Below are 24402 nucleotides of genomic sequence, written 5' to 3' on the forward strand. Positions count from 1 at the left end.
CTGGGAGTTTCCCATTGAAACAGTACTTGAAAGATATGCTGTCTTCATTAATTCATTGTATTTCTTGCAGGTGAAGGTAGCTGCCAGCAGGATACTACCCTCTATTTCCTCATAGAGGGTCTTGGAAGCTCATACAATTAGAGGCCATATTTTGTGTTTCCAAATACTTGTACAGGTTTCTCAGGAGAGGATCCATCATTTACATGAAGGCATTCATGATGTCTAGGAGGTGAAGTCTCATTACACTAAACCAGTGTTCATTCTCAAAGGGGGTCAGTGCCTGAAGTAGCACCTGGAAACTTGTTAGAAATGCAAATTCTTGATCTCTACACCTGAGCAACAGAATCACAGACTCTGGGGTTGGGGCCCAGCCTGTGTTTTAATAAGCCCTCCCCGTGATTCTCGAGCTCGCTCAAGTTTGAGAACCACTGCGCTAGACAAGTTACCAATACGTGATGCCAAAGTTCATGCTCACAGCTACTTGTGGATGACACAGAGAAAACAAACCCCTCTACCCCCTGCCCACCTCCCCACCATGAGCCCTTCCCTCTGGCCACATAGAGTTACCCAGCTTTGATGTGTACTTTGTCTCATCTCATCTCATCTTCAACTTTACTCTTGCTCAAATTTCATCCTCTCACTTCTCTCCTGGTCAGCACCTACTCATCCCTCAAGACCCTGCTCATAGTCATCACAAGTGTGATGGCATCTGCAAATCTTGGTGACAAGGCTAATTGCTCCCTTCCACTTTGGCATTATCATATAATATGATCACTTAAGACTTTTTCAGGAGACTGTGGGGTCATTGAAATAACTTATATCTTATGGTTTTATGATCATTTTCAGATGTGATTTGGGTGAGACCCCCCATCTTGCTGTTAATCTACAAAAGGGAAAAATCATAAAGTCAGAAAGGAACAAAACTCTAACAACCAGGCAAAAGGGTTTTTCACCAAGTCCCTCTATTTTTCTACTCAAGATAACATTAATAGTCAAGTATCATCCACAGTGGTTTCTCAGTCCCCTGGTGGTAAAGTAAACTCTCAACTATATCAGAAATTTCGACAGAGATTCACAACAACTATATAGTCCTTCTGTCCTTATCTGAGAAGAGTAAGGCACTATGGACATAATACGTTTACCACTTCTCTTTCTTGGGGTGACCAGACTTCTTGATTTATATTCCAGATCAGTTGACAATGATGAAATCTAACTATCATTTTTCCTTTCTTACTCAGGGCACTGTGAGGTAGGTTTCCAGTGTTTGGTGACATATTCTAATGTAGCTCCCACAAAAAAATTCTTGTGATGTAAAATAAACTATCAAGACCTCCTTTTCTCTGTTCTAGTCCTTTATTAAAACTTATATAATTTATCTCATGGGCATGGAAACATCTAAGTCTTCACAAGCCTTACTCTCCTGGAGATAGTTTTTCAAATGTACCTGTTCTCAGATGAAAGAAGCATCATTGCCTGGCCAAATGCCAAGAATGCCCTGGGTCTGTTTCAACAAAGTAGTCCAAGGTCTCTAGGATGTTCTGAACTGAACTGAATGCTTTGAGAAAGATTGGTGGATATGCAACAGAAAACTAATGAGTGGGCTTTAGCACAGTGGGTTCTAGGAATGAAGAAACATCCTAGATATTTTGCCAGTTTCTCACTTACGGGATTTCCTTTGGCAGATATGCCAGTGTTACCTATCTTTATATTAATGTCCATATGCATATACCTTCTTCTTCTTCTTCCTTTTCTTTATACATTGGAAAAGGGAGTATGTTTTTTCCCAATCACCATCCACCCTGCTCCATGAGAGAAGAAAAGCTAACTAGGGGGAAGTAACTCCCTAGGCACAAAAACAAAAACCATTACAAGCTCCAGAAAAAAACAATTTGCTCTACTTGGTAGTAGACAGAAATTAACTCACCAAAGAACAACAGGGAATCAGACTTAACTATGTCAGTAGGACTTTAGTTAACATCATGATACTAGAACCTTCTTTAACATTCACACTTTATGGATACCTAGAATTCATTTTTTTTAATTTTTTTATTTATTTATGATAGTCACAGAGAGAGAGAGAGAGGCAGAGACATAGGCAGAGGGAGAAGCAGGCTCCATGCACCGGGAGCCTGACGTGGGATTCGATCCCGGGTCTCCAGGATCGCGCCCTGGGCCAAAGGCAGGCGCCAAACCGCTGCGCCACCCAGGGATCCCTAGAATTCATTTTAAAATTCATTCATTCATCTAAGCTGTAGAATAATGAGTACCCATAAATGAATATGGCTGTATCCAATGTGTATTTGTGAATTATTTGGAAACTCTCCTGCTATTTAAAGTGAAAAGATGGGATCCCTGGGTGGCGCAGCGGTCTGGCGCCTGCCTTTGGCCCAGGGTGCGATCCTGAAGACCCGGGATCGAATCCCACGTCGGGCTCCCGGTGCATGGAGCCTGCTTCTCCCTCTGCCTGTGTCTCTGCCTCTCTCTCTCTGTGTGTGACTATCATAAATAAATAAAAATTTAAAAAAATAAAAAATAAAGTGAAAAGATATAAAATCATCTTAGATTTATGATATCTTTAAACTATTCCAAACAATTGCCTCAGTGTAGGGTTGTTTGTGGTTAGGTTAGGATATTAGGAGGGGTTTCTTTGGAGGGGTGGGGCATGGAATAAAGTTGTTCTGCATTTACAACCTTCATAATTAAAATGAACCAGAGGAAATTAGCTACATGACTGTTATGATTTCTAGTGTATTATCAAAAATAATTATGGCACTTTGCCATATGTTCTTGCTTTCTTCTTACATCTTGCTGTTGGGATAAGATGAGACTTGACATCACCTAATTGCTTTTTTCTAATATACAGTCTTGAACTACACAGATTCTCTAGAGAGAAAAGAAATAGCTCTGTGACAAAGAGATTCATAAATAAGGGCTTTTCTAACTTTTAATTCTGTATATAATATAGACAAATTGTATAGATAAATATAACCAGATGTGTATTGGTCCATGGGAAAATAGTTACCTATTCAAGAATAAGAATGTATTCTGCTCTTTTAAAGCCATTCAAATCATGAGAAGTGTAAGTTCAGAGTGGATTGAGGAGGAATAAATAAGGAAATACCTAACCAGAATCTAACTCAGTGGCCTGGCCATTCCTCTCCAAGCATCACAGAAGCTTGAACACATTCAGTATTTCACAAGTACCCTAATGAATTAATTATTGTGGTCTATTACATGTAGCCCAATTCAGAAGTTACTTGCTTTATATTTGAAGAGTGGGGAGGAATTAGGGGAAACCAAAAGAATATCAATTCAGACAGATCTGTACCCTAATCTTGCTTCTGCTACCTAACAGCTGTGGGATTTGGACAGGTTACTTTCATCTCTCCAAATTGTAGTTTCCTCAACTGGGGGATAAGAGAGCTGACTTAATAGAGTTGATGTAGAGGATTTATAAGGAGTATAAGTATTAGTTTCCTGCCCCGTTTTATCCCTCTACTCCACCCCCACCCCTCATCATGGCTCTGCAATAATAAATATGTTTCAGTGTCGGAAAGGCCCATCTGGTCTTTCTCAGATAAGGATAAATATCTTCAAACAGGCTGATTCCTGCACATAAAACATAATACAAAACCAAAAGTACCTTCAACATTGTAGACTTTTCATATGTGGCTGTCTCTATGATTTAAATGTGCCATCTAGAGTTTAAGTGTGAAGACCTTTCAAGATTACCATTGGTGATGATCTTCTGAAAGATGTCTCATGCAGGAAATACTCACCCAATTATGAGCAATGAAGCCATATAGCAATATCTGGAAAAATACTGCAACACAGTATAGGTTTTTATATGAATTTTAGATATATTAGTAAAAAAGAAAACAGCCTGCCTAAGGTCTTGTTTTATCTTCCAACACCAACATCATGAAGGCATGTCATTCTTTTTTATAACCTAAGCGCAGAGCCAAATAGGTACCGACATTAGCTCCTCACTGTGTCCATAGCACATTAGCTGTTTTAAAACATCCCTTACAGTGTTACTCTACCCCCACCTTTCTTAGGATTGTGTGTCCTTTAAAACCCACTCCCATAGACTTAGGAACACCTAACAGAATGTAGTTTAGGTAAGAGTCCCCTGTGCCTATGTGTGGCTTGGATGTCAGTGCCCTTGCCTTGTCATTGTAATTTACTTGGTACCAAGAGGGAAGTGTGTGTATATGTGTGTTTAAAACACAGCATATAGAGGGGCGTCTAGGTGGCTCAGTCTGTTAAGCATCCAACTCTTGGTTTTGGCTCAGGTGGTGATCTCATGGGTCATGGGATGGGTGGTGGGATAGAGCCCCATGTGGGGCTCCACGCTCAGTGGGGAGTCTGCTTGAAGAGTCTCTCCCTCTGCTCTGCCCCCAATCTCTCTCTCTCAAATGAATAAAAACAAATCTTTTAAAAAAGTAAATAAAACAGCATATATAATATTTGTCTTACTTCTAGGGAAAGGAAACTTAAAATACCTTTAAAATGCTTTTGCAAAGAGTTATCACTTTGCCTGATTCTACCTTCCAAAGGTAGAGCAAGAGAAGGATGAAAGTGAGTCACACAGGCAGCTATTTCTGTAATTTACAAGCACTCCACGATGCTAGCATCCCTCCTCCTTCCTTCCTGATTTTGGAGCCACCACATTATTGGTTCAAGAATGGCTAAGGCTGGGGATGCCTGGGTGGCTCAGCAGTTTAGCTCCTGCCTTTGGCCCCGGGGGGTGTGATCCTGGAGTCCCGGGATCGAGTCCCGCATCAGGCTCCTTGCATGGAGCCTGCTTCTCCCTCTGCCTGTGTCTCTGCCTCTCTCTCTTTCTCTCTCTGTGTCTCTCATGAATAAATAAATTCTTTAAAAATAATAAAAAAATTTAAAAAAGAATGCCTAAGGCTGCCTATCAGCTAGTTTCCTGCCTCTATTCTCTCTCTGATGCCATTAACCCTGAAAACTGCCTCCCAGATAATCATTCTCAAGTACTTTTATAGTATTTGTCTATAGTATGTCATGTCTGCTGTGGTGGAAAGAATGGTGTACATGTGGTGGGGGGTTACTCTTTGGTTATGGGGATCAAATAATATGTACAAATGGATTTCTTTCCCATTTATTCTATTTCTCATTTATTCTGTTCATCCTATTATGCTGTGGTAACATCAATAAGGTAGAAGTTGGTTTGTTTTTCACCACTGTGGGCCTAGATGCTAATATGTGAAATATTAGTGGTAGGAAGGAAAAGTAGGGAGGAAGGGAGGAAGGGAAGGAAGGAATGGGGAACTTAAGGGCTGGGACTTTCTTACATTATATGTGTTCTCCTGGCTCCTAGTGAAGACTTGGAAGTACAATAGGTACTCAAATGTGTGTTTGAATGATGAATAAATATCCAGAACATTTCTGCACTGTGACAGAGTAAAAAGAAACTAGGAAAAACGCGATGCAGAAAAGACACTTCTCATCTTACTTCCAACCTAGTACATCTGAAGTGAACTCTTCAATTTTAAAAAGTAATTTGAAGGCTAGAGTAAACCAAAGGGTCAGACAAGGAGAGAAGGCATCACGTGTTACCCGAGCTTAGAATGGCTTAAGGCAGTCTGACAAATGGGATTTTGCTCAGTTTCCTCCGGGGTAATCCACCCTAGGCCAGGCATTTTTAAAGATTAGATTTTGAAATAAAGGTTTGCACCTGGGAATGTACTGAGGCAGGAGAGCATATCCTTTCTCTCCACTGTTCTAGTTGCATAAGTGTGAGAATTTTCGAATGAGATATGAAAGCAAAGACAACAAACCCTGCAGGATAATAGTCTCTGAGGACCTTAATAACAGCCATTTTTAAAGCACAGCCTGTGGACTCCTAAATCCATAGCTGCTCGTTTAAGATGCATTGCGATGCAGTGGACCTGAAAACACACTCCTTATCTACCTAGAGCAACCAGGCTCCAAGCCAAACGGCAGTCCTCAAATTAACTCTTGTTTCTCTTGGGATGACAACTCTGCTGCTTTTACAAGGATTGCAATGGCCACATATAAAATAGGGCAAAACAGTCACACCCTCTGCGAGTCTGTACCCAACTGCATTTCCTGAGTGAGTTAGGAACGTCTGGTGGTTAGATTAGAGTCCTTATAAGGTCAAGATTGTAGATCCAATTCCTTTATATGGGTGCTTCTCAAAAAAAATCCATTAGGAAGGATAATTCTGTTTTGTTTTGCTAGTTTTAATGTCCAATCCATACCAGACTGATACTTTTGTAACATGCAATAAAAATGAATTACTCTTAAAACCTACAAAAACCAGACACAAAATGCAACCCCATGCTTTTTATTTTTGGATTGCTGTAAACGTTTATAAAGATTTACTCTCAACTTCTGTTCTCATAATGGAATATGTGGAGTGTGTGTGTGTGTGTGTGTGTGTGTACATGTGTATGCTCCCAAACCTCAAGTATTTAGAGCCTATATTTTGCAAGTCATTCTGGATAGCCAAGCTAAGGGAGTTTTACTTTTGTATGTGCATTTTTGTTTGTTGAACTTCTTTCAAGCATCAACACCTTTCCAGGATAGCTATGTTGGATAAATTCATTTAAAGAGCTTTTATATCTACTACTTCCTTCTTAAATAGAGTTTACTGAACATAAATCTGCTTTTTCTGCTGAATTTAGGATCTTCATTACTAACATTAATGATTTGGCTTCGCATGAAAGTTAGGTGATGCCTTCAAGGGCTAGATGTGGGACTGCTAGGTGCCACCTGGTGTAACCCCAGTCACCTCTGTGTGCCCGCGGCTCCTTCCACACCTTTCTGGGTCTCTGTTGGGTGTCACTCCTTGCCACTTGCGGTGTAGCCCTTAAGGATGGCTTCCCTCCTGTTTTGGAGCTTCTGTTTCCGACCTTTTAAGTTCTTGGAAATCAGATTGCCACTTTTTTTCCTTTCCTATCAACTGTATCTGAATTAAGTGAAAGTTATCAGTAAAGAAGAACTAATGGCCTTATCATTATTCACATACTAATTACTTTCAGAAAAGATTAGACATTGTGTGTCTGTAATGAATTTTATAGGGAGATGTGACCACTTATATTTATTCTTCCTACATCTTTTTGCCAGTTTTCTTGCTGACTTCTTGGTTGTATTCAAGATAGGGAGGTCATCATTTGCTGAGTTCTTTTTTAGAGACAAATAATTCCCTGTACATAGGAAAGAAAACATTTGGATACTGTTACCCATGATGTTGTGGATAGTATCATAACCCTTTGCTTAGATAATAAAAAAAGTGTCACCATAACTGATTTTTGTCATCTCTCTTCTTTATTTTTCTTCTAGTAAAACCTTTATAACTTTTCATATTCTTCCCCAGCTGTCCTATTACTTAGGGACACTATGAGTCACTCTACTTGTTGAATGAGATAGCACAAGTGTAATATTCCATGATATTGTATTTATCCTATTCTTCCTTATAAACTCTCCTTCTCAGTGACTTTCTGAAAGAAGGTCTTCATCCCACTTGGTTTAAGGATTTCAGCTACATTCCACCCATTGCTTCCTAACACACATCATCCGTTCCAATCAGGATGTGCGGTTCATTGTTCTTGCTCATAAGCCAAACTCACTCCCACCTTCTGCCATTCTGCCATTATTATACTCATCTTCCCAGTGAGAAAACCCTCTTCCCTCTGCCTCTCTGTTTTATCCATCCTTTAAGGCTCAGACAAAGTTGTATGAGTTCATAAAGTCTATCACTTGATTTCCACCCTAATCCACTTAGAAGAGAAACTCTTAGAGTAAAGGCCTGTTGTGTTCTGGACACTGTTCAAAGTGTTTTACAAAAACTATTCCATGTAAGATTCTCCACAATCCAGCCAGGAGGTATTATTATTTAATATTTAGTGAAGCCAAGGAGATTAAAGAGTTTTCAAACCTAACACAGCTAATAAGGGAAAGAGAAGGGACAGACCCAAACCATGTCTACTTAACTGCACTTTGCCATAGTTTTCTCTGGAGGCTGAGAAAGAGCACTGAGGACAGGAGGAGGCTAGACTCTCAGACAGGAAGAGGGTGTGAGATTTGAAGAGGCTCTCCAGGAAATGGGATTCTCCCTACTTCTAAAACCAGTCAGAAGTGAGATAAAACTACTTTAAAATGCCTGCAAAAATTCCATTTTGTCCAGGTGGGCTATCCTCTGAGAATTCTCTCTACCCACCACCTGCTTTTCTGTGGTTCCTGGGCCAAAGGTTCATCTGAAGACAAACACCACCACTGTAGAAAACTACATTTAATGCCGGTGTGAGTGTGTCCCTTCCTACCTGACCTGTCCATGTCCATGTCCCCTCCCACCTAGGGCTCATGCTGCCCTCTTGTACTGAAAATCACTACAGCATGCCAACCTCCTAAAATTTTTTTCAAAAAAAGCCTTGAACTCCTCACCAATACTCACCTCCATTTTACAGCGGGCTACCTGAGTCCTGTAGCTGGGCAGATTGCCTACCGACCTGCCATCCCTGAAGAACATGGGCAAGCTGCCTTGATCCTAATGTATCAAGTCACTACTTAATGTCATGTTTACATGGCTCTTTTTTTAAAATATTTTATTCATTCATGAGAGACACAGATATAAAGGCAGAGACACAGGTGGAAGGAGAAACCTGAAAAAAAAAAGAAGAAGGAGAAACCTGCTCCCTGCAGGGGGCCTGATGTGGGACTTGATCCCAGGACCCCGGGATCATAACCTGGGCCGAAGGCAGATGCTCAGCCACTGAGCCACCCAGGTGCCCTTCATATGGCTCTTGTAGACAAAGGAACACATTACTGAAAGGAGAATTTCTGTTCTGGCAGCAAGGATGTTTTGTAGTAAGGAGACCTCTTCAGCACACACAGTTTGTGCTCACAGACGGTCCCAGATGCCCAATTGTAAAATAAGGAGTGAAAAAGGTGGTCAGGATTCCATTTTTCATTCAGAAGAAATCAATCTGTTTGGGTAAATCTATGACCAAAATCAGTAATGCCGACTTTCCAGATGCTTTTACCTCCACAGATGACCCCCTCACCCCACCCCCCTTGTCAGCAGTAGCTGTCTTTCTTTCAGCTACAGCAACTACTGTCGCTTACAACCAGCACTCGTGGCAAATGGGGTGGTGGGGACAGCCCAAGGTCTTCTAGAGTCAAAAAGACTCTAATTCTAATATTTAGAAGATACGACTTTAGGTGAGTCCGTTAAACATCTCTCCACCTCAGCGTTCTCATAAGAAGAACAGAGAAAACATGTATTTCCCAGGGCCAGGAGGAAGAACAAAGTGGTACACATCTGTGTTTTGTACCCTTTACTGTTCATGTGTCATTTGTCACTCTCAACCAGCACCATGACCCCGAGAAGGAGTACCAAGCTGAGAGTCACCTTACTGCCAGTGCCAAGACTTGACTTCAGCCACTCTGAACTTCCAAGGGGGGGGTTCTATCCCAACATCTGTGAGTCATGGTAGGAAATTCTCATCAATATTTAGTTGGTAACAGGAATGACTTAAATAAAAAGCACATACTAGGGTTTAGGAAACGTAAAGACAGAACTGTCTCTTGTATTCCTCTCATTTTCTCACAGTGCTGAAACTAGATAAATAGTCCTCAATTAATACTGGTTTATTGATTTTACGTGTATTTCTTTTTTGAAGATGCAACAAAGATGTTTATATGGGGTATAATGGAAATGGCAAAGATGAAAACTAACAAATTTATGGATCAGCTTCCTATTTATGCTTGGGAAGACCTCTCATTTTTCCAAGAAGGTATCAATGACTTCATGATATACATGATCTTGAGGAACTATTAATTGAGCCTGGGTCCTGCTATAAATGGAGGATATAAAAATTCAAGTGAACTCTCACTTATATGCATATTAATGCAGAAATCTGGTTGAATTAGTCAGAAAGTATCTTATTTTTTTGAACAACAAAAGGCTTGGTTTCAATCCTCTAAGTTTGTCCTCTGAGGCAAAGTTTTCCATCAAATACAACAAGAAGAAAAGTGAAGTAAAAAGAGAGAAGTGGGGAAATTATGTGGATAACTTAGATCTGTTTGGTTTTGAGTCCTGATTTGTTTGGATAAATTAACCTCACTTTTCTCTTTTCCTGAAGAAGTGGCAAATTCAGGAGGGCAGGTTTTGCCATGTAGGTACGTGCACACGGAAGAGACATATGTTTGATCAGACCCCATTCTGCAAGAAGCCCAATACCAATTTTCCACCACAGGAGCTAGTTTCAAAATCAAGCTATTCCCTTCCAGAAAGAGCCTGTTTGTGACGGGATACAGATAGAGGCTGCTCGGTCTGTTCGAGTATTTCCCTTCTTTCAACTCGGAATGTACTTCGATCCGTATTCCCCCTTGTGACTTCCAGTCACAGAGAATGGGACAGAGTTCTCTTTAGGGTCCATCTGTGATACTTTGGCTGCCAAAGAGAGTGACGGGAGACATTCATTGTCCATCTACCTGACATGTGCAACTTTCAGAATCCAAGAGTCCGTGACAGAAAACACAGGCCAGTTCTTCAGAATCACTAACATGTTACTGCTGCCACTGGCCCCTTACTTCAGAAGAGTCATTTAATTCCATTTTAGAAAGAAGGAGTGGAAAAAAGAAAGTTTCTGGTTACACAGATCAATCCAATTGTTTGGGACTTCAGAATGAATTTTTCAACTTGTTGAACAGAAGCATACAAATCTCTAAAAGCAAGTCAGATAATGTACAAAGCCTCCATTCATTGTGTAGGCAGAAAGGAATGCTGGTACCCAGCAGCTCGCTAAGGAATGTTCCTTTGGCTTGGACTGTTCTGTTGGGAACAAGGAGGGAAACACATATATAAAATGAATTTATAATGTCTCTGGCTTATAATGGCAAAATGATAAGAAAAGTTGGCTGTTTAATATAAACTGTCCATTGCATATTCCAGGCCTCCTCTCTTTGAGGTCCCTCCCACAGCCACAGGCCTGGCCGCCGTGTAGTGAGGAGGACAAAGTAGCGTTTATTATTATTGACTGGTGAGGCCTGCGCTCTGAAATTCATCCTGTCGACAGAATGTAAGCAAAGTTGGCATTTTAAAGCAGGGCTCTTTCAGCCGCTCGTTTTTCTCAGGCTTGCTATGCAACAGGATCAGTGCTGTAGTCCCCGGTTCAAGCTGAAAATGTTACACAGGAAGACATACCATGTAAAGGTCAGATTCTTCTACTGTGATAATTTTCTTGATCTGTGTATATACAAATGAGGTTGGATGTATAAGCTCTTCTCATAACTCTTATCAAGGTCCTCTGGACTTTCTACCTGTCAAGCCTAAAAATACGACGGTGTTTTAAATGGGAGATCTTACTAATAAATGTACGATGCTGTAATGAATGTGTGATGCTATAATGCCAAGGTGAACCTAATGTGTATTGTCAAGAAGATGCTCTCCTGCGATAGAATCCCATTAATGTGCTGGTGCTGTGGACCGAGTACAACCTTGTTTATTAGTCTCTCCATGCTTTTATGGTCAGAGTCAACTCTACAGATCACTTATGTGCATGGAAAATATGACTTAACCCATAGTGTAATGAAATGATTGGCCCTAGGGTGCACTTTATCATGGAATTTTATTTCATATCGCTTCCAGAAAACATTATCTTTTGTCTGCGGACCAGTTGATGTAACCTACGAAATTTGTAAAGTTGCAGATATATAATGTTTCAATTTGTAGTGTCAAGGACTAAATGTATTATACCTCACAAGATGCCCACTGCCAATCTACATAATAGCATAAAGAGACAATGCATCAAGAACAGGGAGTTGGAGGTGCATCTTCTTGTTAGTGGGCCCAACTGAAATGTCTTTTGAAAGAGCAGTTTATTTTTTTATGGTTCTCCAAATTCATGTCTAGCCAATGTCTCTTGTTTGGTAATTCCACCCATGTTCTTCCTGCTGTCCCGTAGGATCTCCAAGGAGAAATCGAAGCTCACACAGATATCTATCACAACCTGGACGAAAATGGCCAAAAAGTCCTGAGATCCCTGGAAGGTTCTGACGATGCAGCCTTGTTGCAAAGACGTTTGGATAACATGAACTTCAAGTGGAGCGAACTTCGGAAAAAGTCTCTCAACATTAGGTAAGAAAAGATCCGGGGCAAAAAAAGCCAAAAATGATTTAAAATGGGAAGATTTTCTTCCCATTCCTAGCTCAGGCAGCTAATATCTCATATGTTTATGTAAATCACCCAATTTCAGAATGATTCATTTTATTTTGAATAAATGAATCATTCATTTGCTTGGTATGGAGATGATACTTGAGGGTTCAGATTAGATTAAAATGGCGATGTTTTATAACCACGGGAGAGATGCATATTAAGACATTAGAGTGAATTTAAATGAGAAACACAGCTATCCTAATTTGATAGAGTTCTCTCTTGGCTTACCACAGGATTATACAAAAAGTGATAAAATTAACGTGTGTTTATCATGGAATTCTTTCTTTGGCATTATTCTAAATGCATAACAGAAGACATTCCTTAAATATTGTAATGCCTTGTAATTAACACTTTTGTGAGGAGACCTCTCCATAGCTCCGGCAGCTAGAGAGAGATTATAGAAACTTCTGGTCTTTAACTCTCAGAGTTTGCCACTGCATCCTCTGGAAACTAAGCCTTGAGGTGGTCCCTACTGTCCTCTCTTAGATAGTTGCCCCATTCTTTGGGACACCTTTCTCCTGAGAAGCTAATGGATGCATCTCAGCATTGGTGTAAGGAGCACAGAGTGAAGCTCTCGCTCTACCCATTGTGAGATGGTTCGGTGGAGGGGCAAAGAGCAGGGACAGTTAAGTGACATGCCCAGTGTCACATAAATGACATGGGAAGTACAGGGAGTGGGAGTCAGGTCCCCTGCTTTCCAATCAGTTAGTTGCTTGCCCTAATTCACGTGTTTTTATTTAAAAAAAAAACATTTTGTGCTTTCTTCTGCATCTAGAAGAGGCGTAGGAGTGGAGGGTAGTAGAAGAGGACGAAGGGGCATCGCAGTGGTTATGAGGGAACACACTGAACACTGGGAGGAGATAACTACCTCTAGGTCATAAGTCTGTGGAATGGATATTTCTTTTTCTTCTTTATAGTTCTAAATTGACCAGACTTTTGACGTACAGCATATTTACTTCGATAATAAGGGGAAATATCACTGAAATTTAGTAATTCAAAAGTACTCTTGTTAAAAACCTGTACATAATGTGGAATAATAAGAATGATAGCAATTAACGCGGTGCATCACATATCGTGCCATGCCCTGGACATTTTATATTTCTTGACCTATTTAATGCTATCAGCAGCCCTACGTGATACACTGTTATTATTCTGTCTTTATATTTGAAGAAAGTGAGGCACAGAGAGGCTAAATAATTTCCCTAAGGTCATTTATTTAGTAAGTGGCAGATCCAAGATTGAATACAGGGAGTCCGGCTCCAGGGGCTCAGCAAAATTTTCACCATCATATTATCCTGAAGGGTATGAAGCAGAGAGGAAAAGGTAAGACTCACATCAATACAAATAAGTGAAAGGATGGAAGAGAGAAACAGGTAATTCTAGGAGTAGGAAAGGATTTATTTTTACTTAGAAGGTTTCCCCCCCAAGTTTGCACCCCAGCTTCCAAAGCACTCATTTTTATCTCCCTGCTTGGTCTATTGAAGTTTGTGCCGATGTGCTTAGGATGACTTGGGAACAACGATGGGCAGTGGCATTTTCAAAGGCAGGGAGACTCTGTTCACTTCCCATCACTTAAACTTGAAGAGAGGTCAGTGTGTGTAACGACAAAGGCCACTTTCATAACATCTGTTATTAGAAGGGAATGAGACGTGTGAAATGGGAAAGATATTAGCGGATAAAGTAAAAGAAAAGAAAGTTATTCTTTTTTGCAGAGAAGAAAGGTGCTCTAACTGTTCTACACATCACTCAGTGCCTTTCCTCTCCTTCAGGTGAACTTGATGAAAAGAAAGGGGAATCGAAAGCGGCAAACAGCATGTCAGCCAAAATACGGGCTCTTCCTTCTCAGCAATTTCCCATATGCCAGCCCCTGCAGTTTAATTCTTGCTGTCATTAATCAAGTCAAAAACAGTTACCTTGGCTTATCTCAGGTGCTGCAAATTCTAGAATTTAAATATCCAGATCAACAGTTCTAGCTTCTAACTAGACCTCTCTCATAATACAGTTAAAAGCACTCGCTTACAAAAAGAAAGAAAGAAAAGAAAGAAAGAAAGAAAGAAAGAAAGAAGAAAGAAAGAAAGAAAGAAAGAAAGAAAGAAAGAAAGAAAGAAAGAAAGAAAGAAAGAAAGAAAGAAAGAAAGAATTCTTCACGTCAGAGTGACTCAGTCTCCTTCCTGATACTTCGTTGATATAAGGGTATCGGTCAGGCCGGACTGAATGGCAGGGTTCAGCCAAAAGCAGCCAAGTAGAGGCAGCGATTTGGGATGGTGATGAAGCAGGATAGCTGGACCCTGGAAGAGTTAGACCCAGAACCATTCATGACGCTTAGAAGCTGGCTTTGTGAATCTAGTCAGTTCCTCTGTCAGCATTATTCTATAGTGAAAAGTCACTACGACTAAAAACTCGTTGCAAAGATACCCCGGAGGAACAGCCCTGTGTTCGCCTAAGGGGTATAACACATCATCCCACAAAAGATGGCAGTTGGCTCAATGTCTTAAAAGGGATCCTGGACCCCTTTTTCTATTTCAAAATATAGAAACTTTAGTACTTAATTACACAGGTGTCCATTTTTTTAAGTTTTTATTTAAATTCCAGGTAGTGAACAGACAAGACAGTGTGATATTAGTTTCAGGGGTAGCATTTAGGGATTCAGGGCTTCCATACATCACCTAGTGCTCATCACGACAAGTGCACTCCTTAATCCCTGTCACCTGTTAGGAATCCAAATGATTTTGAAGTATCCCCTGGCATTCCATTGGCTCAGAAGAGGTATCCTTGTGCTTCCGGTTCCAAGTCTATGTTGTGTCCCTTTCCCTCCATTTATTTTCCTTTGGCCCTATGCCTTTTCTCTTCCTGTGATTATGATTCTTATGTAAGTCTCTATCATGTCGTTCTATATTGATAGAATTGTCCCTTTAGGACACACACTGGTATCATCCATGACACATTTACAAAAACTATTCTTCCTTGGACATTTCTAGCACATTATCCCCTTGCTCAAGAACTTTAGTCTTGTCAATGCCCATATTTTTCTCATTCTTTCATTTATCGTTTTCATTCAACAAATAAGTACTGAGTCTTTACTATATACTTGGCACTCTTCTAGGCACTGAGGATACAACAGAACAAAACAGGCAAGAGAAAAATCATTGGTGTGATGAAATTCATGTGGAGTCATCAGAAGCTAGTGGCCTCTCTACTCTACCTGATAAGACTCAGATCATCCCTTCCCTTTCCTGTTCTCCCTCTACCTCCCAGTTCTTCCTCACTGAGCTGTGATCTACTTAGTCCCTGGCATGGGTTCTCTGAGCCAAGAAGATTCTGCTTTTTTTAAGATTTTATTTATTTATTCGTGAGAGACACAGAGAGAAAGAGAGGCAGCGACACAGGCAGAGAGAGAAGCAGGCTCCATGCAGGGAGCCCGACGTGGGACTCGATCCCGGGTCTCCAGGATCACGCCCTGAGCTGAAGGCGGTGCCAAACCGTTGAGCCACCGGGGCTGCCCGAAGATTCTGCTTTTTAACCCCATCCGTGCTCTCTGCCAATTTTCTCACTCACCCGTTTGGGTATGTACATTTGCTGGTCCTCACACTTGGAATGCCATCCCTCCTCACATCTTCCACCTTTTCCTTCAAATCTCATACTGAATATTTCCCTCTCTGGCTGTTCCTTCATTCACTACGAAGTCTTCCTTGTACTATTCTCATTTCCGCTGGATGGCACATTCCTTTAAGTATTCATGAGTTGTTTCATAGGGCTCTGCTTGCTGCCTCCAGCTAAATTGGAAACATAAAAACTCCAAACTCTACTATTTGAGGGGAATACTTTGAGAAGGATCGGTATTGACCCTTCTTTAAATATTTGGCACAATGCACCTGTGAAGCCATCTGGTCCTGGACTTTTGTCCATTGGGGGTTTTTTGATGACCAATTCAGTTTCATTACTAGGAATCGATCTGTTCACATTTTCTATTTCTTCTTGATTCAGTCTCAGAAGACTGTATGTTTCTAGGAATTTATCCATGTCTTCTAGGTTGTCCCAGTTGTTGGCATATAATTTTTATAGTAATCTTTTATAATCAATCCTTTGACTTTCTGTGATGTCCTTGGTAACTCCTCTTTCATTTCTGATTTTATTTGAGTCCTCCTTCTTTTTGTGTGATCTTGGTAACTCCCCTATCAGGTACGTAGTAAGTCCTACTGTTTGTGCTTGATGAGTCTGACTAAAGGTTTATCCATTTTGTTTATCCTTTCAAAAAACCAGCTTTGAATCTCATTGACATTTCCTCTTGTTTTTATAAGTCTTATTTCATTTATTTCTGCTCTGCTCTTTATTATTTCCTACTTCTACTAACTTTGGGCTTTGTTTATTCTTTTTCTGCTTCCTTTAGATCTAAGATTAAATTGTTTGAGATTGTTCTTGCTTCTTGGGGTAGGCCTGTATCACTATAAACTTCCCTCTTGGAACTGCTTTCACTGCATCCCAAAGGCTTTTGGATCTCTGTGTTTTCATTTTCATTTGTCTTCACATATTTCTTGGCTTCCTCTTTGACTTTGTCATCGACCTATTGATTGTTTAATGGCATGTTGTTTAGCCTCCACGTGTTTGTGTTTCTTGCAGTTGTTTTCTTGTGATTGATTTCTAGTTTCATCCTGTTGTGGGCAGAAAAGATATGTGATATGATTTCAATCTTCTTAAATTTTCTGAAACTGTTTTGTGGGTTATCACATAATCTGTCCTGGAGTATGTTCTATGTATACTTGAAAAGAATCTGTATTCCCCTCTTCTGGGGTAGAATGTTCTGTATGTATCTGTTAAGTCCATCTGGTCTAATGTGTCATTCAAAGCCACTGATTCCTTATTGACTTTCTGTCTGGCTAATCTATCCAAGCCCTAAATGAGCCAATGAGGTAGAGTCAAAGAAGTCCTGGACCCACATTTGGGTGACTACTTTCTCTTCTGGTTCTGTTACCAACCACGTAGCCTATGATCTTGAGCACATCACTTAACTGATTCAGACTTCAATATCCTGCCTTACTGAAATGAGGAGATTTAACCAGAGACATGGATGGTCTTCAATTTCCCTAGCAATTCTACTGACCTATTCTTTTTAATTCTGTAGTTTTTTTATGAACCTAGGCAAATTATCAAAACTTTCTACATTGGTTTACTTATATTTAAATGGAACTGGTTAAGTTCAAAGATATGGTGTAAGACAAAGTAAATAAGATGTCTTGGAGAGAAAAGAATACTTTAATTGAAATTGCAGGGTACCATCTCATAATTTAATTCAAGGAAAGTATATGCCATCTGTTCCATACGCATTATCACATCACATTTTATCCAAAAGGTATAAGGAAAAAGTAAATACTCAGTGATAGTTGAGTGCCACTAGACAAAACAAAACACTAACTCTTTTAAGTGGCAGAAAAATAAAGTAAAACATTTTTACTTGCATGCATACATACACATGTGCACATTCTCTCTCTCTCTCTCTCTCTCTCTCTCTCACACACACACACACACACACACACACACACACACACACAGAGTTATTGATGGCATTATCCGACATCAAAATTGTGACTAGTCAAAGAAAGTGTTTCTCATTCTAAAATATTCCATTTCCATAACCTTGCATCTTTAATTTTGAAAATATTAATAATTTGGGAAGTAGCCTGGGGAATTTTTTTCTGTAAGAAATAGATTTTCAGATTTCAATTCAATTTGTCACCAGAGTATATTTTCCAGAGTATCGTATATACTATTAACCATGAGAAGCACATATGTTGTCAACACAATTTCAGCAGAATTTACATTCTGTGAGGTTTTCATACTTCGGAGAAAAATTTATAAATGTTATATGCCAATACTCACTTTTATGGAATTCTGAATGCTAATTTGAGAGACAAGACTACCAACATTATGTAGTCCAGAACAGCAATGAAACTCTTAGAGAGTGATCAGTATTAAAACTTAAAATAGCTTAGAGATTTTTCTATGATGGAGAATAAACAAAGAGGAAAAGGAGGCACAGTCTTTCTACTTTTGAGGGAAAAAATGCAACTTAGACATTGACTATTTCTGACCTCCTTTCTCTTACTCTTGGAATGTTAATTATGTTTGAAAGTTGGAGTTCATGGCCCAGATGGACCAAAAAAAAAAAAGTTTACTTCTCTTTGAGTTTAATTCTCTCTCTTTATTTAAAGCCCCCAAAGCTCCCATTTTATGTCTATGATTCCTTATTACTTCTGCATTCTTTTTTTTTAAGATTTTTAATTTATTTATTCATGAAAGACACAGAAAGAAAGGCAGAGACACAGGCAGAGGGAGAAGCAGACTCCTTGCAGGGAACCTGGTGTGGGACTCGATCCCAGGACCCTGGGATCACACCATGAGTCAAAGGCAGATGCTCAACCACTGAGCTACCCAGGTGCCCTTACTTCTGCATTCTTACCTCCTCTTTCTATATGCTTAAATGCTATCTTATTACACAAGGATACCCAGGAATATATATGAGTACATTGTTAGTTTTCTAAAGAGAGTCAAAGTGAAAACTGCTTTCAAAGTAACACATTTTGCTTTAAGAATATGTGCCTTTCAGAGTCAAGCTCTAATAAGGATTTCAAATGAGACATCAACCCAATCATACCTGAAATATCTGTGTTTTAGAGATCTAACCATCGTCAGTAGCCTGTTGCAATTCTTAGCACCCTGACACTAAAGAGTTCCTTAAAGACAAGCATTGTATCCCAACACACCTAAAGGTTCTGCATTTTACCTAAACCTTACAAATTGTAGAAATGATCTGCTTATTAAAGATCAACACTTGCCTTGTTAAAAGCTAGTAGCCCCTCAGCTCTTGTCTTCGCTAATAAAGATTAATAGAAAATAGATAGGAGCTAAGTATGCCCCTTCAAACCTCCACGTTTATTTTCCTTTGAGTGGATAGGGGTAGATGGAGTAAATTTGCCAATCAGCAGGAAGGCTTTTTGCTCAGGAATCCAAAAGCATTTGCTGAAAACAACTAAGGTTAAGAATTTTCTCACATAAGGAAAATCTGCAACTTCCACTTCCCATGTCTAAATAGGACAGTTCAAGTTATGTGCTTCAGCGCAGTCTTTAAACATTTGCATCCCAGCTCCCACAACTGCAAAACAAGAGGGTTGAACAGAAATCTCTAAGGTTCCTTCCAGCCCTAAAGGCCTATGATAAAACCAGGAGGGGAGAAAAAGAGTCATTACAAACAGAAACATTTTCTGGAGAGATATTCCCAATATAAACATAGGTTAATCATTTGGAAATATTTGGTATATGATCTCGAAAATAAAAATAAGGCAGCTCCTTCCAACAACTGCATTAGAAATGTGTCTTGAAGACACTTTACAAGCTTAGCATAGCCAAAGAAAATGTTTTTGGAGCTCATGGTACTTTATTACGTTTAGATCGCCTTCAAAATCATGTCCTTGACAAATGCCACCTTTGCCCTTTGGAGACTGATCAGTAATGTTTAGGACATACAGGAAATACTTTAAGAAATTCTTTCATAAAGAATAGTCCTCAAGTTCACCCACTGAGTTGTGAAGGTTTTTGTTAAAAGTACAGAAAGTCAGGGATCCCTGGGTGGCTCAGCAGTTTAGCACCTGCCTTTGGCCCAGGGCGTGATCCTGGAGTCCTGGGATCAAGTCCCGCATCGGGCTCTTTGGATGGAGCCCACTTCTCCCTCTGCCTGTATCTCTGCCTCCGTGTGTGTGTGTGTGTGTGTGTGTGTGTGTGTGTCTCATGAATAAATAAATAAAATATTTTTTTTAAGTACAGAAAGTCTGGAGGCAGGACCTGAGAGTCTGTACCTAAAACAAGCTATTCGCACGTTTCTTATGCACACTGAGTTGAAGAACCATGGCTTCAGATTGAATATCTTTGTAAGCATGGGTTTCAATCAGGGGCCTTTCTCTGTACTGCCTTTTCCTCTCCCACCCTTACCCAGTATCCTTTGTCCTTTATGAACCTTTTACTTACGTTCTTTTCTTAAAATTTTTATTTATTTATTTATTCATGAGAGACACAGAGAGGCAGAGACACAGGCAGAGGGAGAAGCAGCCTCCATGCAGGGATCCCGATGTGGGACTCGATCCCAGGACCCAGGATCACTACCTGAGCTGAAGGCAGATGCTCAACCACTGAGCCACCCAGGTGCCCCTGCTTAGGTTCTTGTTCACCACTCTCATGTGTTAGCAAGGAAAAGAAATAGTCATTTGATATGGAGTTAAGGTTCCGAAACATTCCAAAGTGTTATCTAACTCCATCCTCTAGATCCATGAGAGCCTTTTGTCAGCCGATGTCCTGGATCCTTCTGCTCCTCTATTAACTCTGTGGACTGTCCCGCCTCCCTGGCTCTTAACAATCTCCCAGTCTCCTGCTCTGAGGTTTCTCTTAGATCCTTTAGAACTGAATTCCCTGGGTCTCAGAGCTCTTTTTTTCTCTTAGGGACACAAAGGGTTTCATTGACCTGGTAATGATTAGTCAGCACCGTTTCACCTAGACTCGGGGTTCTAGCAGTGCCTTGTGTGAATGAAGCCACAGCTGGACGCCTCACCATAGGCAGCCTGCCCCTCAGCATCTTTATCCTCCTCCAGACCTCTCCACCACAGGGATATTTTGTTTCCTCGACCCAAGAGAGGGTGACCAAGCATTAGGCATCTCTACATTTTTCCTTATCTTTCACTCTCTCTACTGCCAAAGACTTATGGGGACTTAGTGGCACTCAAAACTTCTTAATTTAACCAGAGCCTTTTCTCCCATGTGCTGCTTCTGCACATCTGGACCGTGCCTCTCTCTGCCTACCTTCCCACATGTCCTGCTTGATATCCTCGCTCACCCTTGAGGGAACCACGCTGCAAATTCCAGACACCCCAGGGAATCCCTGTAACCAGTAGGCATCACGTGCCATTAAACAGCTAACATCTTGCATAGGGAATTCTCACTTGGGCTTATCATGGGAAAGTGATAAGTGAAAGAGAAAGGGAACTGAAACAGCAAAGAAGGGACCTCTACACTCTATGCGGTCTGCGCTATTATATTTAATTTGTGGTGTTTATGGTATTTCCGGATTCCTTTATTAGATAATAATGCCCTTTGAGTCTCGAATGGTTTAATTCCTCTGATGAAATGCTTTCCGTTTTTCTGGACATAACGTTTATATTGCTCATAATAGAAAGACAGTTCTGACAGTTTGGAGAAGTAGAAAGCCGAAGGAATAAATCAGCTCTAAATCTACCTCCGAGGGCTACACTAGTTTCATCTCAGAATTTTTTTCATGCATAGTCAAATGTATATACAAATACACAGACATACATGAAGGTTTTAGAAAAATAGATTATAGACATTTTTGTAACTTGATTTCTCACTTAGCAACTGACAGGGCGATCTCCATATCCCTAAATATTTGCTGACATCATCACACCGAACAGTGCATAGGATTCATAAGATTCAAACACTGCATTGTATGAATTCATTATTATATGTGTAACCGATTCCCTAGTGTATATTTCAGTTCTTTCTACCTTGTGTCAATCATAAGCAATTCTAGAAGTAACATCTTTCTACCTACATCTTTGTATGATTTTCCAGTTACTTCTTTAGTAAAATTTTTTTATTTATTTAAGCTTATGGGTCATTGTATTTGCACATTTTAAAGACTAGTAAGTATCACCCTTCAGAAAGAAAATGATCCCTCGGAAAGTTTGGAACAGTTTATTTCCAGCACTTAGGCGCAATTTGGTGATTCTGTTTGACTAAGTCCAGCAGGAGAATTGTATTTGAAATGTCAGGCGAAGCTACCCAACAGCAAAGGGAAATGTCATTCTACTTGGTCGTTTGACACTTCAATCTTTGCAGCACTAGAGACTATATTACATTTATGTTATAGGCAGCATTAATTTTTATGAATTAATTCGTAATTGCTGATGATATGTGAGTAATGCAGCATAATTCTCGATTTACCTGAGGATAGAGCTTTGCTCACACTCCACGTTTCTTCTTTGCTTTCCGGATGATGATTTATTTGGTTAATTTAGCTTCTCATCCTCAAGTGAAATGTGGATTTTATAGCACAGATCATTCATTTGTATATTCTTAAATGGCTTCTACGGATTAACATGTTCTAAATACAGTTGATGGTAAAGCACTCATTCTCCTGCCTAAATTATTCATGTTTGGGGGAGGCTTTCAGGCAAATGTCTGATTTTACTTTTCCACGTGAGTTGTTGTCTCAGTACATTTTACACAAAGGAAACAAAGCGGAAAATGTTGGAACTTGGTGAAAACAAATCCCAGGTGCACACGAATAAAGAAGGGTAGAGGAAAAGGAGAAGCATATGGGAAGAGGAGCAGAAAGGAACAGATGCCAGATGGAAGGAGTCGATGGAAGAGGCTGCCTAGGGTGCAGAAATGGAAAAGTCAAAATGTGGGGAGAGACCTTTCCATTTCTCAAAGCAGGAAGAATTCCAGTACTAGCATGAGTCACTTGAAAACTGAGCGGTTTATATTAGTCACCGGGAGCCATTTTTTTCCTACCAGAAATATTAAGAATCATTGACTGCAACACTGTGGAAAAGCAATCCATTCCAGTGTATGTTTCATGCCAAAAGTCTCAGAATTCTGCATGAGGAAATACACATATGGCTAAACACTGTCTACCCTTGAAATTGCCATCAAAACGCCCCCATTATATATATGGCTCTCAAAAGCAGATAACTAGATTTTTACTGAAGACTGCTAGAGGATAGGTTTGTATATTATGGAAGTAACCAAACCAGTGTACCTTCAGTGGGATTGTTAGAATCATTCATGACCCTTCTAGATACTGTGACCTAGTTTGCTCCTGCTGCTTTTCAGGTCTCACTTGGAAGCCAGTTCTGACCAGTGGAAGCGTCTGCACCTTTCTCTTCAGGAACTTCTGGTATGGCTCCAGCTGAAAGATGATGAGTTAAGCCGGCAGGCACCCATTGGAGGAGACTTTCCAGCGGTGCAGAAGCAGAATGATGTACACAGGGTAGGACGTTTTTAATACTAGTGCCTTGCACAGAGTAAACATCTTTAGTGACTATTATTTTAGTGACTATTTTAAGATGCGTTTTGATTGAAATTAAGCTGATGAGAAAACTTCATTCCGCTAGTCCAAGGGTCAATTATAAATAATCCAAGCCATTGTTATTTTAAATGTCAAAAGCGTCCGCATGAATAATATCCTCTAAAAAGTTGCCCATCTCTTTTAGCAACTTTTAAAGATATTTTATTATGGAAAATATGAAACATCTACCAAATTGGACATAATCCTGTAATAAATAGCCATATACCCATCAAGACTTCAACAATTATAGCTCATGGCCAATCTTACTTCTTCTAGACCTCTAGCAGTCCTCTATTATTTTGAAATAAGTATCAGACATGGATCATTTAATTCATAAACAATTGATAAATTATCTCAAAAGATAAGGATCCACTCTTTCAAAGTGACCACATGACTACTATTATGCTTTTTAAATGTCAGTAATTTTATTCTAACAAATATCTGGGCAATTTTTAAATTTCCACTTTTAACATACATGTCTTAAATATCTTAATGTATTTCTCTTTAAATAAGAGGTTTTTTTAAAAAAATAAGAGTTGAAACAAGGTTTACACATTGCATTTGGTTAGTTTGTCTCTTAAATACATTTTGTAAAAAACGTTTATTTTGAAATAATTATAGATTCACAGTGAGTGACAAAAATAGTAGTTTCCCTATACAATTTCACCCAGTTTGCTCTAACGGTTACATCTCATGTAACTATAGGACCATAAATATTGCCATTTCAACAGACACTATAAAAATGTGCAGTTACAGCACAACTCAATTCAGACCAATCACATTTCAAGTACTCAATATCCAGATGTGCCTAGTGGCTACCATATCAAGCAGTATAGTTCAACAGATTTGATCATATTCAGGTTTGACTTTTTTGATAAGACTACTTCATTGATGGTAGTGTATTCTTTCATCATCAGAAGGTATATAATGTCTTGTTTTCTCTTTTGAGTGTATGATTTTGGCAGCTATTCATTATCAATGACTAGGAGTTGAAATGTGGTAATTGTCTATTCCTATCATTTCTTCTTCATTAATTAGTCAGACTACTTCTGTGGAAAAAAAG

At 39.7% G+C, this 24402-nt stretch overlaps 1 protein-coding gene across 15 annotated transcripts in view; it reads left to right on the forward strand.

Moving 5' to 3' along the window:
• The window catches only part of DMD (dystrophin), a 2167959-nt gene that overhangs the window by 1787620 nt on the left and 355937 nt on the right, over nucleotides 1-24402 (forward strand). For all 15 annotated transcript variants that reach the window (XM_072818058.1, XM_072818060.1, XM_072818056.1 and 12 more), the window contains 2 exons: nucleotides 11961-12133; nucleotides 23105-23261. In XM_072818058.1, coding sequence (XP_072674159.1) covers nucleotides 11961-12133; nucleotides 23105-23261 — 330 coding nt within the window. The remainder of the gene's footprint in view (nucleotides 1-11960; nucleotides 12134-23104; nucleotides 23262-24402) is intronic.

This window comes from Canis lupus, chromosome X, assembly GCF_048164855.1.
Source record: "Canis lupus baileyi chromosome X, mCanLup2.hap1, whole genome shotgun sequence".
Lineage (NCBI taxonomy): Eukaryota > Metazoa > Chordata > Mammalia > Carnivora > Canidae > Canis > Canis lupus.